Source organism: Miniopterus natalensis, chromosome 1 (assembly GCF_054644295.1).
Source record: "Miniopterus natalensis isolate mMinNat1 chromosome 1, mMinNat1.hap1, whole genome shotgun sequence".
NCBI classification, from domain to species: Eukaryota; Metazoa; Chordata; class Mammalia; order Chiroptera; family Miniopteridae; genus Miniopterus; species Miniopterus natalensis.
In genome coordinates this window covers 75,289,054-75,307,065 of record NC_142081.1, presented here as the reverse complement: position 1 = coordinate 75,307,065, position 18,012 = coordinate 75,289,054, and the positions used below count along the sequence as shown (strand labels likewise).

The following is an 18,012-nucleotide window of genomic DNA, read 5'->3' as shown; positions in this document are numbered from 1 at the left end:
TATGTTGTTTAAGAGCCACAGGCAGTAAACCAACTTGTCATTTATTGCTCTTAGAAAATCCTAGCTTGTTATCTGTCCTGACAGCAATAAAATCATCTTTTAAAGCAACAGTAGAATAGAGTTCTTCCTTCCAGCTCAGCTAAAAATGAGTGGTTATACTTTATCACTCACTGAATTAGAACAAGCTGCCTGCTCTCTTAAAGCAGCTGTTTAAGAATTTTACATAAGTACAAAGGAAACATGTCCTTTTGGAAGACAAAAGAGAGGAGACTTTCTGAAGCTTCTTAATATCTAAAGAACTATTTTAAACAGCAACCCATTTTCTGCAAAATTGCTTGATGTGGTTAATCTGGCAAAGCATTTGAGGGATGAAGTTCGAGGAAGCAAGAACATGGTAAGAGGTTCAAGCTTATAATTATTTTGTCTTATTACACTAACAATAAATAAAGACTCTTTAATAAAAAGTTTTTTCTCTTTCATCTGAACACTCATTGACCCATTTCTGCACAGCAGTGCTGACCCCAGCCCTTTCACACAGTGCAACTGCCAAAACTGACCTATCTCATGTTCCTGACCAAAAACAAAGAGGCTGGAATGAAATCCGTGAAATAATTCAAGGCCAAATTTAAAGCTTTAAAATGCCACAACCAAATAACACTATATTATTCTGATTTCAACTTTATTCTCATAGCCTTTAATCTTATCAAAGCTTGTTTTAAATCTAATACTTGACCACTTCCCCAAATTTTCTGGCACATAAGAGTAATATTTCAAATATAAGTTTTGGGGTTTTGTTTTTTATATGGTTTTGTTTGTTTTTTAAATATATCTTTATTGATTTCAGCGAGAGGGAGAGAGAAAAACATCAATGATGAAAGAGTCATTGATCGGCCACCTCCCTCACACCCCCACTGGGGATCGAACCCACAACCCGCACATGTGCCCTGACTGGGAATCAAACCGCAAGCTCCTGGATCCTAGGTTGATGCTCAACCGCTGAGCCACGCCCAGCCGTTATGTTTTAACTGAAATAAAAAAGTTGAAGCACAGAATCTAAACTCCCTTATTTGAAAGCTTCTCTAAGCATAATTCTCCCAAGGCAAAAAAAAAAAAAAAGACTACTTGGTAATTTTATAGACATTTGAGAAAGCCCAGTAACTCATTCAAACTTAACAAGCATTTACTGAACACATAATAGGCCAGACAATAGTGGCAGATGATCTACAATGCAGTCCATGATCTCATGCAAGCTAATCATTCTAATGGCAGGTGATAAATATATGAACTGTGGACGAAAAAGGGACACATGCTAAACCTGACAAGCTCAGGGAAGGCCTGCATGGTGACCCTACTTGGTAATTTTATAGACCACAACGGATGGTCTAAAATTAAAACATTTTAACTGAAAAGCAGTTTATGGTGGGTAGTCATGTCCTAGGCTAGTATCTTCCCTAACAAAGGTCAATCTTTACCTTAACTGAGCCTGTCTATTGTCTTTTTGTATCCACAATAACATATCTTTGGAATGTCAAAGTAATTTTACTTTTTCCAGACTCCTCAAAGCACAGGCACCAGTCTGTGGAAATCACAAATCCCTTCATTGTTACTGAATTAATTGTTGTCTGTTAATTATCCTGCACCCATCTAAGTAAAAGAAGTGTGTGTTGCTCGGTCAGGGCACATGCCCAGGTTGCGGGCTCGATCCCCGGTGGGGGGCCTGAGGGAGGTGGCCGATTAATGACTCTCTTAATCATTGATGTTTCTATCTCCCCTTCTCTCTCTGAAATCAATAAAGATATACTTAAAAAATAAATAAATAAATGTGTGTCTATCATTTTACTTTTTATCCAATCCCAAAGGTTTCCCCGCTTTGCTTTCTCCTGCCTCCCTAATCTATTACCAATGGATTTCATGTAACCCATTTACCTTTCCTCTTTTGATTGTAATGTATAAAACAAAGTGCAAAACTGCCATTCTCCAGAGCATGAGCTCAGTCCATTGAGGTTTTGGCTTTCCAGCAATAGTCAACAGTTTGGCTCAAATAAACTCACAAAAATTCTTCACAAGTTTGAATGATTTCTTATGTGAACAGAACCAAAAGAGTGACATTATTTGAAACCACTGAGAAGGCTTCACAGAGGAAGTGACAAACAAAATAAAACCTGAAGAATAAAAGGAGCTAGGCAAAGAAGGCAAGGAAGACAGTCAATGCAAAGGAGCAGAGAAAGCAAAGTCAAATGCAGAATGTAAATTTAGGTAGAGAGTATATAGACCAATTAAGAGGTTACAGAAAACTCTAAAGTGAAAGGTGATGAAATTCTTACCTAAGTTCACAATAATACAGAAAAGGAGATAATTCTCAAATTTAAAAATGCCAGCACTTAGTGATTGCTATATAAAATGAAGTGGGATGACCGAAATGAAAGACAAAATGATATCAATATTTCTAAATAGGACATCAGAAAATCTGATGTGGTGGCTTTAAACATGGCAACATTATTTTTTTATATTCCTCCCATCAAGAAGTGAGGTCTTGCCCTGGCCAGGTGGCTCAATCGGTTGGAGTGTCGCTCATACACCTAAAGGTTGTGAGTTTGATTCAAGTCAGGGCATATGCTTAGGCTGCAGGTTCAATCCCTGGTTGAAGGGCATATAGTAGGCAGCTGATCTGTTTGTCTCTCACATCGATGTCTGTCTCTCTCTCTCTTTTTCTCTCTCTGTCTTCCCTTTCCTTCCTCCCTCTGTAAAATTCAATAAACATATCCTCAGTGAGGATTTAAAAAAAAAAAAAGAAGTGAGGTCTGTGTCTCCTCCCCTTAAATCTGGAAGACACTTGAGTACTTCAATGCAAGAGGCCATACAGCTTCCTTCTCATTCACTGGGACACTAACTCCTGGAGTCCTAAGCCACATGTAATAAATTCAGCCACACTGAGGCTGCCATGCTGAGGAAGCCCATGTGACATGGAAAGGCCATGGAAAGCATCCCAATTAACAACAACCCCAGCTGAACTCAGCCTTCAGATCATCCCAGTCCAACCACCAAGCATGTGAGAGAAGTGCTCCATGTAATTCCAGTCCCCAGCCATTTTTGTCTTCCCTGGTGAAGTCCTCAACATCGTAGAACAGAGAAAGCCATCCCTACTGTGCTCTGCCCAAATTCCTGTTCCACAGAATCTGTGAGCATAATAAAATGGTTGTTGCTTTACCTCATTAAGTTTAGCGTAGTTTGCTACACATCGATAATGAAAACGGGTGATGGCAACATGTAAGTGAATTATTAGGGAATAAAGGTTTGGGGGAGGGAGAAAACTATGGTGGTCCCATTTTGATCATTTAAATCTGACATATCTACAGAACACCAAACGGAGATTTGAGTAAACAATGAAAATAAAGGTCTAGACTTTAGAAAAGAGACAGTCGCTGAAGAAGCCATTTAAGAAGACAAAGAGAGGATATATAAGCATGAGAGAGAAAAATAAGCAGGTACAGGGATGGAGTAATGTAAAGAGGTAGAGAAAATTCAAAGGGTCAGAGTAAGAAACAGGAATCAAGACGGAATAATGTGGAAGCCAAACAAATATTCTCTAAGGTGTCGGCACTATCCAATGCAGCAGAAAATCAAGTAGATTCAAAAGAGAAAGGGAACAAATACATATATTTGGCAGATACTCAGTAACTAGGAGAGGAAATTCCACAGCATGTGATAAGGAGTCAACTTACAGAAGCTGAGAAATAAATGAGAACTGGGTAAACTGACACAGCCACTGTAGTCTGCTCTCTCAAGTATGTCCATAATGGGAAAGGAACAGACGGAAGAAGTTTGAGAGAATCCATGGGTTTTAAAAAGAGATCTGCTGATTTATTTACTCACCACCCAACAAATACACATGTCTATTTCTCAGTGTGTATGAGTGAGATGACTAAATCTACAGACCAAGGGGAAGGGATCAGTAAAGGAAAACTGAAGCTAACCCAAAGGAATTTATGAGTCGAAGTCCTAGAAAAGGTAAGAAATGAAAGATCAAGAATCCTGGTAGAGGGATCGGGTCTGATATCTCTTTCTCTGAGGCAGGAGGGTAAGGAGGTCATGATGACTATAGACACATACACGTGATCAAGGGAGAGAACAGTAAATAAGTTACCAATGAAAAGCCATTTTTTCATGAATAAGAAGCAAGATCCTGGGCTGGGAGTGAAGAAACTGGAATAGTATAAAAGGCTTGGGAGTGGGAAAGATCTGAAGAGCATCTGTGGTAAATGAGAAGTAGACGGGAGACATGTCAAAAATCACCAAGTCACATAGAGATCCTTTCTCCAAATGGAAATGACAATCTCCCAAATAGTCACTCAGTCTGTAAATTAAGAATGAGGACAGAGGCAGGCCTTTTTCAACTCTGTATCCCCATGACAAGCAGAGCACTAGGAGATGACAGGCCCTCAATAAATGTTTGATGAATGAATGAATGAATGAATGAACAAACCTATATATGAAGGAATAAGAAAAAATTCACCAAAATCTATTCATTCTTTTCATTGACTATAAAACTGATTACCTTCCATGTAGCCATCACAATTATCAAGTATTTGCAAACTATTCATCAGCTATTATGAATATTTTCATTTCTTATTCTGAAAGAAATTCTTAGTTTTAGTAAAGACACTTGCTCTAATTACAAATATATTGTCTGTATCTCTCCTCAGTAAATGTCAAAATTTGTGAATTTAAATGCACTTATAAAACATACTTCTTACCAAACATTGCCTTAGACTTGAAGAATATAAAGAAGCAAAAATTAATGATTTTGCAACTGTTCCTTCTGGATCTCTTGCGCCAGTCTCCCCTCTAGCTTTAAAATAACTATAAACACTAATAGTGTTCCCTTCCTCAAAAATTGCTAACCATAATATTGAAACAAATTATTTTTTCACAAGAAATGTATCTGTTGCATATACTACCAAGCTATAATAAAAAAAATATTAAGAACTGGTTAATTTAATGTAGTGTACTCCCTTTACAACACTGGCATTAAAGAAAAACTGAGCACCAACCTTATGAACTTGAACTAAGTAATATACATCAGGATTTCCATATGTAATTATAAGAAACACAGTTTCATCCGTATTTAATCCAAATTCACATCATAACTAAAATTCCAGATTACAATTGTTCAGGCTGGCATTTGGACAGCTATAACAGCTAATAAGAATAGCTCTTATTAGCAAAATAAATGAATAAACAAATAGAAATAGACTCATAGATAGAAAGACCAGACAGGGTGGCCAGAGGGGAGGGATGTCGGGGGACTGGGTGAAAAAGGTGAAGAGATTAAGAACTACAAATTGGTAGTTACAGAACAGTCACAGGGACGTAAATATACAGCATAGGGAATATAGTCAATAATATTGTAATAACTATGGATGGTGCCAGGTGGATACTTGAAATATTGGGGGGAACACCTTGTAAGGTATGTGACTGTCTAACCACTATGATGTACGTCTGAAACTAATACAAAATAACAGTGAACATAAACTATAATTTAAAACTAAAATTTAAAAAAATAAGAAACAAACATAAAACAGAATATGTTTTATTATGTTTTTTATTATCATGTACAATGTGCCAGACACTGTGCTAGGTGTTTTATATGCTTTATCTCCTTTAATACTCACACCCTCCAGAGGGAGGCACAGGCAAGAGTCATATAGCTTGCAAAAGGCAGAGCCAGAATCAAGCACAGATCTAACACCAAAAAGCTAGTCTAGTAACTGCTATAAACATAACTATTAATGAAGAAAATCACAGTGTTTTTTTTGTTTTGTTTTGTTTTTGTTTTTTTAAAAAATATATCTTTATTGATTTCAGAGAGAGGAAAGGAGAGGGAGAGAGAGAGATAGAAACATCAATGATGAGAGAGTCATTGATTGGCTGCAGCCCGCAACCCAGGCATGGGCCCTGACCGGGAATCGAATCCCAATCGCCTAGATCCTAGGTCGACGCTCAACCACTGAGCCACGGCCAGCCGGGCCACAGTGTTTTAATATGTTCTGTTCCAAGATAGTTGAAATTTTCAAAAACCAAAACCTAGATCTTAAACTAAAACTTCCTATTCTTCCTAACTTCAAAGGCTTAAAATAATCTTAATTATGTTTAAAAAAAAACCACACTCAATAATTTGTGAAAATAAGCAAAATGTCTGGAAAGAATAAGTGTGAAGACATTATATAATCATAGGAAAAATAAATATTTGAATTAAACATCAATGGTAAAAAAGAAAAAAATCACCAAAGAAATGTACTTTGAAGATAATACTGCTTCCTTTTCCATTGTTAAGTCCAATTAAAATTATAGTTAATTATTCATTTTAGCAAGGAAAAATAAGTAAAAACTTAAAATAAGTTTTGCTATTCTAGTAAAGTAAAATGCATATCAACATTTATTTTGAAATATTACTTACAAAAAGCTTTTATTTAGCTACCAATACTAAAAATTGATTCAGAATTTACTATGTATCAGCCACTGTGCTAAGCACTTGAAATATTTTATCCCATTTAGATTTTAATTATTTCATTTCTCCAGAAAAAAAGGCATAGTTCAGCACTGAACAAACTACAGACAACTTATCCAACACTTAGAATTTGAAATAGATACAAAATATACATACAGGGTGGAACAAAAGTAGATTTACAGTTGTTCCCATGGAAAATAATGCAATAATTAACAAATAATACAATAATAAACTGTTTTACGTACTCACAACTGTAATCCTACTTTCGCTCCACCCTGTATGTTCACAACCACTCTTCAGTTAACATGTTCCGCTGTCATTACCAACATTTCCAAAGAGCTTTCTATGTACCATCACCAGACTAAGCACTGAGGATTAAAAAAAGAAATAAAACCAAAATCATTGCCCCAAAAGGATCACAGACTAGCACAGTAGATTAACAAACCCTTTTAAAATAATATGGGAAGTATTAGTCCTTTCCCCAAAGCATCATAGCAAGCAAAAGAGAGAGTAGGGATCGCCTGACAGAAGATCCATATAAGGGTCTGAATAAGGCAGTGGCGTTAAGGAATGAAATGAGAGCACATATTCAAGAAAGCTTTAAGTGGTAGAAACACCAGGAAAAGACGACTGATTTAGGTGAAACACATAACCCCATAAGACAAAGACAGTCATGGGAAGAAAAGTGTGGTTTTACACATGCTGAGTTTGAATGCTCATGAAGCACTTAAGTGGACATCTACAATAGACAACTAGACAGACAGTCTTGTATCCAGGAGAGATATCCAGGCTTGTAATGCATTTGGAATAAGGGTACATACATAGTAACTGGGCAGCGGGAAAAGATGAAATTACTGGACAAAGAGTATAAAATGAAAAGAGGGCTAAATACAATCATGGAGAACACCATCTTTTAAGAAGCACAAAAAGGACAGTGTATAAGCGACTGAGCCACAATGAGCCCTCTCATCCCATATCACTCCTCGAAAAACAAAACTTTGCACCTACATACTGTGAAACCTGTCTATGCACTCAATTCATCCACATTTATTGTGTATTTCCTAAGTCATAAAACATTGTGCTAGCTGCTAAGAGCAGCCAAGGATGAAGAGAACACATTTCTTAATCCTAAGAATCTAGCTAAGACAGTAGTAGTATAGCAAGTAGTTACACGCACAAGACCTAGGCTGGCATTCAAATCTTGGCTCTGCCATTTACTTCTTAGGTGACCTTGGCAAACTACTTAGCCTCCAGGTGCTTATGCTTTCCTATCTACAACAGGGATCACAACAGTATCTATTCCCATATGGTTGCTATAAAGAGTAAATGAGTTAAGAACCATGTCATGAGGATATAGCTTGACATATAACAAATGCTCATCAAATGTTAGTTACATTATTTATTATTATGAAAACTATCAAAATGGCTGCATGGGTGCAATAATAATACAAATAAACAGTGCTACAGGATTTCGCAAGGTGGAAAAACGACCCTCACTTGGGGGGAATTCATGGAGCACTTGACTAAGCTGCCCTTCAGGACAAGGCTAGCTTATAGTGTCTCACTGTGAATTAGAATGCAGCCTGCAGATGCACATGAAGAGGGTCACATGGATTTCTGTCATCACTCGACCCCTCAGGAAGTACCCTTATACAGGATATAACCAGTACAGCCATACCTGGAAACCTGGAAGACAGGACATATAAAACTGAAGAAAAGTGAAGAAAACGCTCCAAAAGAAGTGTAGAAGAAAGGCTGTAAGCTATCAAGTACAAACACAACACCAGGTAACCCAGACTGGCTAAGGCACAAGGATCATTTAGAAGAAGAGCTGAAGATAAACCCAGAAAGGTAGATGAGACCCAGATCACAGAGGATCTTGAATACCATCACAGCATTGAGCAGTGAGTCTGAACAGGTGAATAATGTAATTCCAACAATGCTTTAGTGAAAGTAATCTGACATGTACTGCACATTTGAGCATGAGCAGTGGTCTTCCAGCCTGTGAGTTCCTCAAAGGCAGGGACTGTATGTCTCATTCATTTCTGTATCCTCTAACAAGGTGCTTGGGACGGAGTAGGCACTCAACAACTACTTGAAGTATAAACGAATGAATGAGCCAAAAAGAAGTAATGAGCCTTCATTAGAGCAGGACTAGTGGAAATAGAAAGATACATCTTGGAAAAATAGTTCAGAGACAGAAACAAGGACATTTGCTGGCTGATGAAATGGGACAAGGATAGGGCAGAATCAATAAAGACTGTAAAACTGATAAATCTTACCTGCATGGCATTACAGGTTTCTGTGAGGACAAAACATCATTATGTTCATGAAAAAGAAGACTGCTTTTCTTTGGAATAAAAGCTAGTCATCTTGAACAGATACACTACTATATTTGACCTTGAACATATCTCATTATTTTAAGACATTTATCATCCTCTGTCTTCACTAGATTATAAAACCTTTAACAGTACATAATTTGTCTACTGTTATCAAGCACAATAAAATCATAAGTGTTGCTTTAATTAACATTTTCTCACAGAAGAAATTATTGAACCTAATTCAGCTATACACCACCAAAATACACACAGTACAAGTATACAGATACACACATACACACACACACAATTTTTCTTTATATTCCCAGAGTGTCTAGCAATTAGTGTTATAGGTGCTCAACAAAAGCCTGTTGAACTGAAATGAACTAACTAGGGATCACAGAGCTTATCAATGGTGACCTTTATGTTTCCCTCTCACAGTCTGAGTGCTCTTCTCACCATTTATTAAATTTATACTGTAGAAGAATGAGATCCATAATAAGAGTAGTTAAGACGATAGAAAAAAGAAAAATCAAGAAATATGATTATAAATATGCATGACAGTATGCCAGTAATTGTTTAACAACTGGCTCAGAATGGGGAGCCTGATTTTCAGTATCTGCCAATTTTCATGGTTTAATTACTCCCACCGTGGCCTATTTCAATCTAACAACATGATATCAACTGGTTTGCAAAACTCCTGAAAATTTAACAATCGGCTCACACAAAACAAGCATGAGCCAGCTCCAACGCACCACTGGATGCAATTTTTAGTTGCATGACAGGCATTCTGCTCTGCAATACTAACTTCTACATCCCCAAAGGAAAGTACAAAAAGCAAGGAAAAGGCAGGGAAAATCCACACCCTATTTCTATAAGGCCTTTGCCTCAATCTACAAAGTAGTCTTCTGAACTGAGCATATGATCCAGCCCAGAAATTCCTTTTTCCTAGGCCCATGACATCTAAACTTTTCTGATCGTGCACCTCTAACAGTAAAAATGTTTAAGCACATATCCTCAAATATATTTGTTTATAAATTATATTAGAACTTCTATGCTAATATAGTATAAATTATAAAGCATACATAAAAAAACATAAAAGATAAAAATTAATACAAATAGAAAAGAAAAATTTCCCTCCCACATCCAGGGTTTACACAATCCAGTTTAGAGATTAGTAAGGCCAACATTAAAAGTAAAATGAATAACTTCCTGGACCTGTTTCCCCCTAGGTCTACAACTTAATCTTATTTAATCTTCCCACTCCAGTGCTGAAAAAGGGTAAGCACCAACCCATGGAAAAGATAGGAGAAACAAGTTAGCAAGGTCTTAAACATAGTTAGACTAAGGAGAAGCAGGTGATTCAATACAAGCTCCATGGAATCAAGACTCCACGGCAATAGATCATTACAGAGGCTACAAAGACACCATCTTAACTGGAGTTTTTAACCCCATAAAGCAACACACCCTCGTACTATGTCTAACGACCTAAGCCATCTCTGCCAATTCAGGCAAATAGAACGACTGAGAGAAATCTTGAGTTTCCCCTAAAGACCAAACATGTCCTCTAAATAAGTGTAATATTAATAAAATCTTAAATCGGGATAAACAGAGTACAAGACTATGCCAGATATGTATAAATTATATAAAAAAGCCCTTCTTTTCTATTGCAGATAGCCCACTGGCAGATCACAGTTTCAGCCAAACATGCTAATCCCTAATCAAAAACACTATTAATCAAGTATACAAGCTATATAAAATTGGTCTTTCTTAAGTATATATAAATTACTTAAAGACAACAAGACAGTAGCCAATCATAAAATACTGTATTATGCCAGATTATCTTTGAGTTATCACAATGTGCTACTCAAATTTCCTTGCTTTCTTCTTAATTTCTACACTAACTTGGCTACAAAATAAAGAATAAAATACAAAAAAACACCCTCCTCATGATCACAGAATACTGAAGACCTTCCTAAGGAAGATTCCATAAACATGTTTAAAAACACTTAAGGATACTAAACACTTTCTGAAGATGTAACCCAGAGAAAGTCTTACTGCTTTTCCCTCCTTGTTGCCAATTCCATATAAAGCATTAAAAATGAGGCTGCCCTCATCCCTGCTCCCTAAAAGAAGAAAAAAAAAAAACAGAAAGAGAAAACAAGAAATTTCTGAGTTACCATCTCATCAAGACTAGCAGCATTTAACATCAAGGAATCAACCTCTTTTTAATATTCTTTTTATCCTTTGAGTTCTCATTACATACTTGTTTCACATTGTCTTAAGACTCAAAGCTTTGGCTGAAATAGCCAAAATAAAGATCCCCACAAATTTATCTACCTTCCCACCCACCGAATTTCCCGTCTCCTCCCTTCTTTGAGGAAAATAGGGTCCCTTCCCCAGGGTAACTAAGTACTCTAACAATAATAAAAATTTTAATATATTACTGGCTCTAAACATACATGATTTTTCTCTTTTCTTCCAAATGTCCATTAAAACAAGAGAAAAAAAATAGTTTACAACTAAATAAAAAACATAACATTAGAAAACAAAAAAAGGTGCTATTTGCAGATTAGAGTTTTAAAAACCTCTAGACCCATAGTTCTCAAACTTCAGCATGCATCAAAATCCCCCAGAGGGCTGGTTAAAACACAGATTGCAGGACTCCACCCTCAGGGTTTCTGATTCAGTAGGTATGGGGTGGGGCTCAAGATTTTGTATGTCTAACAAGTTCCCAGGTGATGCTGACTCTGCTGGTCTGAGGACCACATTATGAAAACCACCATGCTAAGTAAACAGGAGATCATTAAAAGGAAAATTTTTTTATTAATTCTAATTAGCATCCTCAGAGAGTCAAACAAATGATACAACCATTTTTTTAAGTGGGTAGCGACAGCAACTGGAAAATAAAAAATAGTTCTGAAAAAGTGGAAAAAATATGACTTTTGAATTTTTTTAAAAATCAGGACTAAATAACAACTAAAGCCTAGTGTAGCAGTGTAGAAATAGTCAAAGACATCTTCTAAAACACAGAATAAAAGACAAAATAATGGAGAATATGAGAGAAAAATTAACTAGCATAAAGGTCCATATCTACCTGATAGGTTTCTGGAGAGAGAGAACAAACACATCACAAGAAGTAATCAACGAAAAAATTTGTCCTAAACTGAAAAAAACAAAAATTTTGATACTGTTTGGCCAATTTCCAAGCAAGTAAAAAAAATTTAACGCCAACAACAAGATGCATATTTGGACATTTCTAAACTTAAAAAACATAAAGAAAACTCTAAAAACTTTGAGGGGAAAAAACAGGTTATTACAAAGCAATATGAATCAGACTAGCATCAGACATCTCATTAGCATGCTAGAAGAAAATGAAATTTTGTTTTCAAGGTTCAGAGAGGAAATTATTTTTTTTAAATATGTTTTATTGAATTTAGAGACAGAGGAAAGCAAAGAGATAAAGAGATAGAAACATCAATGAGAGGGAAACATCACTGATCAGCTGTCTCCTGCACACCCCTCACTGGGGATCCAGTCTGCAACTGAGCATGTGCCCCGACCAGAAATCAACCAGTGACCTCTTGGTTCATGAGTCGAAACTCAACCCCTGAGCCACACTGGCCGAGTGAGAAGAAATTATTTTAAACCTGGAATTCTATATCTAGTCAAACTATCAAATATAAAGGCAAAATAAAGGCATTCTTGGGAATTCAAGAATTAAGAAAATTGACTTCCTGTCTATATTAGTTTCTTACTTCTACTGTAAGAAATTATCACAGAAGTCCAAAATGGGTTCAAGGAGCTAATATTATGATACTGACAGAGTTACATACTTTTTGGAGGCTCTAGGGAAGAATCCATTTCCTTGCCTTTTTCTAGCTGCCTAAATTCTGTGACCAGCGGTCCCCTTTCATTTCATTAGTGTTATTAAGTAAAAGCAATAATTATAGCAGATTTTTTAGTTCCTTAAAGACATGCAAATGACTAGAGCTACATTAATAGCTTCTGACAGAGTAAATGAAAAAATATCAATATGTTCTTTATCATTGCCTTAAAAAAAATTTTAATAAATTAATATTTCTATTAATAAACACCTACCGAATCATTCGCTGCTAGTGCAAGTGCAAGGTTCACTGTAAGAAACAAAAAAGTAATTAAATTTAGTAACTTTCCTTCTACTAAAATTCATTTTGCCTTTTAATATTTTCAATGTAATAACCAAAGCACAGAAATTTTCAATATATCTCCCTTACTGGTAAAATACAAGAACATGGAGAGAATTCCAGAAGTGAAAAAAACCAAAAAATAGTAATATCCCAACATAAGCAATAGATGCTTATTAACATTTTAAATAATCCATTTATAATCTATTACAATTTTGCTTAGATAATGCATTTAGTTTTTTAAAAACAATGTTAATGGTATATATAATTATTTTCAAAAACACATTTTCAAAAAATTATCTAGCTTTTAATAAGTAAAAATGGGTATGATCCTATTGCGTTTTAAAAATAAATGCTGGTGCCTGGCCATTGTGGCTCAGTGGTTGAGCATCGACCCATGAACCAAGAGGTCATAGGGTCACTTCCCAGTCAGGGCACATGCCCGGGTTTTGGGCTCGATCCCCAATAGGGAGCGTGCAGGAGGCAGCCAAGAGATGATGTTTCTCTCTCATCGGTGTTTCTAGCTCTCTATCCCTCTCCCTTCCTTTCTCTCTAAAATCAATAAACACATTTATAAATAAATAAGTAAATCCTGGTAATACAAGAATTCTAAATATGTAACTCACAATTACTTATGAATATGAATGGCTGAACGACTATGCAAAGAAAAAGGAAGAAGATAAAAGGTAAGGTAATAAAACATGTTCAGAAAACTGCCTATTGCTAGTGAATCCCAAAGACTAGCAAGGACAAAAGTAGTAGTCCGAAAACCACCCTCAGATCAGCAATAAAGATGTTTTTATGGCTGATAAATAGACCCTCATACTATGGGTCACATTTCCTCACAGAACAATGTTATAAATGATGCTGAGATTGTTTCCTTTAAAGTAGTTAAGAGCATAGCTTTCTGGGTAGGCCTTCTTCAAATCCCGGGTTCCACCACCTTCTAATGTGTAACCTTGAGTAGGATAGTTTACCCCCTAAGTCTGTTTCCTCCTCTATAAAATAAGGATAATTCCTATTTCATAACTGTTGTGGGAATTAAATTAAATACTGTATGTAAAGTACTTAACCTAGGCACTTAATAAATTAATCTTTATAAGTTATACAGTAATTCTGAATTTCAGGTACATCATAGGTTAAGCATAATCCAACATTTAAGCAGAAACTTTCAGAGATTAATTCATTTTCATGTTAGGGTCTTCCGACATTTATACAATAGGATCACAGAGCATGTCTGTATTAATCAAATGTTACCATTCAAATCCAAAATATCTCTAGCATACACATTCAAATGGAAAGTATTTTCAGATAGTTTGGGACAGGAATAAATATATAAGGGAAAGAAATATAATACCAACAGGGTTACACAGAAATAACCTATCTCTAAGGCTTATGTATACAGATAGAGCTATTATTAAAAAGTATAGCCCAGCCCAGCCAGGCGTGGCTCAGTGGTTGAGTGTCGACCTAGGATCCAGGCGATCGGGGTTCAATTCCCAGTCAGGGCACATGCCCAGGTTGCGGGCTCGATCCGCAGTTGGGGGTGTGCAGGAGGCAGCCGATCAATGAGTCTCTCATCATTTATGTTTCTATCTCTCTCTCTCCCTCTCCTTTCCTCTCTCTGAAATCAATAAAGATATATTTAAAAAAAAAAAAGTATAGCCCAGTTGTTTGTGGCAGATGGAATAATGTTAACAAAGGAAAAAAGCAAGGAAGGGAATTTACTGAAGCACCTACTATGTGACATACACTACGCATTTTCTCATATATTTACCTGTTTATATGCTATCACACTCCACAGCAATAGATAATCTTCTAACCAAAAGCAATAAACAATCAGTTTTAAAGACATGCTAGCCTACAGACCCAGTAAGTTACATTGCACAAAACCATGGCTATCATCATGAAAATAACTTCCACCTTTAACCAGTCCAAGTAATCACAGAGCATGCACCAGAGAACAGGTAAATGTATTCTGAATTTCAAAAAACAGGAAGAGGTGGATTCTAGAACTAAAGACTAAAGGTTTCTAAATTTTAAAAACAAAATATCAAATAGATGGATTGTAGGCCCTTAGGAAAGCAAAAATGTGTAGGATAATAGCAAGAATTCATTAAGAACATTCACTAATCATTTTTAATAATAATATATATTAAATACTAAATTAAGGACCTATCATCACTACAATATTTGGTAGATCTTAATTTCTTCAAACATCTGAAAAACTCTCCTACAATTACCTTCAGGTAAAAATGGGGGGAAATTGAGCCAATAACCCTATGTAGTTGGATTTGTAGCTAGTTGTACAACTATAAAACCACTAGACCCAGTAATTACTAAATATGGCTTTAAGTCAAGACACAAGATCTCTAGTGACAGTCACAGAACTCTGTACCTGGCACTTCTTATTTCAAAATGTCATTGATTTCAATGGAAATAAGGATTTTAAAGTATATATATGTCCCAACTTTAGGTTAATAATCTGAAAAAAAATCAAAATTTAAAAGAACTTGTCAGTATAGAGCCAAGCCAAAATTAGCAAAATGAAACATAATAAGGTAGTCATTTTTTATAAATCAATTGCAAAAAAGATAGTTTGAATAAGACCTAAATTAGAGGCCATTCCTATTGAAATGACTGAAAATTAAATGTGAGGCAACAATAAGACATGAGAACTTTGTGACTCCAAATTACTAATACTCTGTCAAGTAGGATTGGGAAAAGGGATGTTACCCTTTAAAATTATTACACTGGAATAATTTTTAGAAATAAAAGGTCTCTTTTGAAAAAATTTGGGAATATCTGATTATTAGTCTTGGATGGTAACTCTTCTATTTCTGCTTGCACTCTTTTATGGGTACGAAAAGCAGCATTTCCGTCACAATGAAATCTGCAGTCAATTAAAAAGAGCCTCCACAAATAAAAAAAATTTCTGCTTCAATATATTAATATAAAAGATATAAAAATTAGATTATATATTAATCATATTACCACCTTTTTAAGCAATTTCAAATATCAGATCTACATTGACTTTATAAATGCTGAAAATTATATCATGGTTAAGTAAAAAAGACCACAATAATGTGAACAATCTCATTGCAACTACATGTACAACTATATGTACATGGAAAAAAACTGGAAAAGAACGTCAGAACAGAAATAATTTAGTATTAGAGTCAATAGATGTTTTCAAAATAACAACAGTAACCAAATACTGAGCACTAACTATGTAGGAGACACTGGACTAAGTGTTTAGTTTACATAAACATCCTATGAAAAAGGTTATCATCATTGCCACTTTACAGTTAAGTAAACTGAGGATCTGATGGGCAACTTGACCACCTTTTCCTCAGTTAAGGAGCCAAAAACTATCTACCTACTTTGGTCTGGCTCCAAAAATCTAAGCTCCTAATCACTACCAACTCCTGCTATTAAGTAACCAGCTATTAGGAACTTCACAAATGCTAACTTTTTTAAAAAAAAAATTTTAATTTTAATACTGTGCACTGGCCAGTTGGTATAAATTCCTAATCAAGATCAGGATTAATATCCTATAATACCTGCTGTGGTAGACTTTCCAACTCCACCCTTTCCAGAAGCCACAACTATAACTTGTTTAACACCTTCTATTGGTTTCTGCTTTGGAAGTCCTCGGGACATGATTTGTGTTCTTCTCTGTTTTAGGGTCTCATTCTCAGCACCAGATAACTTTAAAAAAGAAGAAGAAAAAAATTTTAAATAAGCCATCGCCATTATCATGCTGTCAATGTAAAAACAATTTGGAGTTTGTGATTAAGTAGGCTTTCTTTTTCAGTCCAATTTTGCTCAGTTCTACTAGTGAGGCCGTTAGTGCTATTTGCCTACTGCTATTGATCACAATCGTAGAGACACATTGTTTAAGCTGAAATGTATCTGTCAAGACACCCTAACGGTAAAAACGGAAAAGAAGCGCCTCTTCACGGAGTTAAACCCTCCACGTGTTTTCCTTCTCTTAAACAATTTTCTAAATAAACCAACACTGAGAAAGCAATGTGCAAGTCACGCATCCATGTCCTAATCATCTGCTTCATGTCCCTCCACACCTCGGCCTGGTCCTACTGGGGGCCGGCCTGGAAAGCGGGGACCTCCCGCCGACTGGGGTCCCCCCGAGCCGCCAAGCGGGCGGGGCCCGGGAGAGACGGCGGAAGGCACCCAGCGCGCCCGCCGCCCCGCCGCCCCGGCGTCTCCGTCCTGCCCTCCCCCCGCCCTGCTGCACCACGGACCTGGCGCGGACAAACCAACACTCGGCTTCCCCCAGGGGGGGCACAGGCCCCGCCACCACCCCGAAGCGACACCCCACCCAAAAGCAGCAAACGCTGCCAAGGCCCCATGGCGCCGAAGGCTCCCCTTAGCCCAGCCCGGAAACTGCCGCTGCTGGCGCCGGGTAATGACGTCACGTAGCAACGCCCGGCGTCCTCTCCTTAGCAACTAGCCTCCTTTGCATTTCTTCAGCCCAAGAGCCCAACCCGTCATAGTCTCCTTCGTAGCCAGGCACAAACGTTTTACAGTGTTTAACCAATCTTTGTGCAGGGTTTTCACGTAATTCGTCTCATTTGATCCTCACAGAAGTCCTGGAGTAGGTAGATAGGAGATTCCGGTTTTCTTTTCTTTAGCAAGAAAAAGGAGAGTTAGAAAGTTTAGAAACTTGCCGTAACTGAAAAGAAGTTGAAATAGTGGAACTTGAAAATGATTTCAAGTTTTCGCACTTCGCAGAATAGTCACTTAAACACTGCTACAGTTAAATACTTTACCCCCTCCCCCGCGTGATCTACAATAATAATCTGCTTTGTGTTGATATTTGCTGCTGCGTTGCTGACAGTTACCTGAAAGAGAAGATGGGGTGCTTCGCTAGGCTCGAAAAAGTTTAACTAAATCAGAAAGCAGATCTAATGAAGCAAGATTTGCTCAAGAAAGAACTTACGCGAGTGAAAGCTTGGGGAAGGAGGTGGAATTTATCTTGGTGGGAGGCAGTATCTCC

At 36.7% G+C, this 18,012-nt stretch overlaps 1 protein-coding gene across 1 annotated transcript in view; it reads right to left on the bottom strand.

Moving 5' to 3' along the window:
• Positions 1 to 17,109, bottom strand: part of NUBPL (NUBP iron-sulfur cluster assembly factor, mitochondrial) — a 186,490-nt gene extending 169,381 nt beyond the window's left edge. Inside the window, exons 1-2 of the mRNA XM_016209492.2 lie at positions 16,556 to 17,109; positions 12,928 to 12,962 (exon numbers count right to left, since the gene is read on the bottom strand). Of these exons, the coding sequence (XP_016064978.2) occupies positions 12,928 to 12,962; positions 16,556 to 16,754 (234 nt within the window). The 5' untranslated portion in view covers positions 16,755 to 17,109. The remainder of the gene's footprint in view (positions 1 to 12,927; positions 12,963 to 16,555) is intronic.
• Between the last annotated feature and the right edge of the window lie 903 nt (positions 17,110 to 18,012).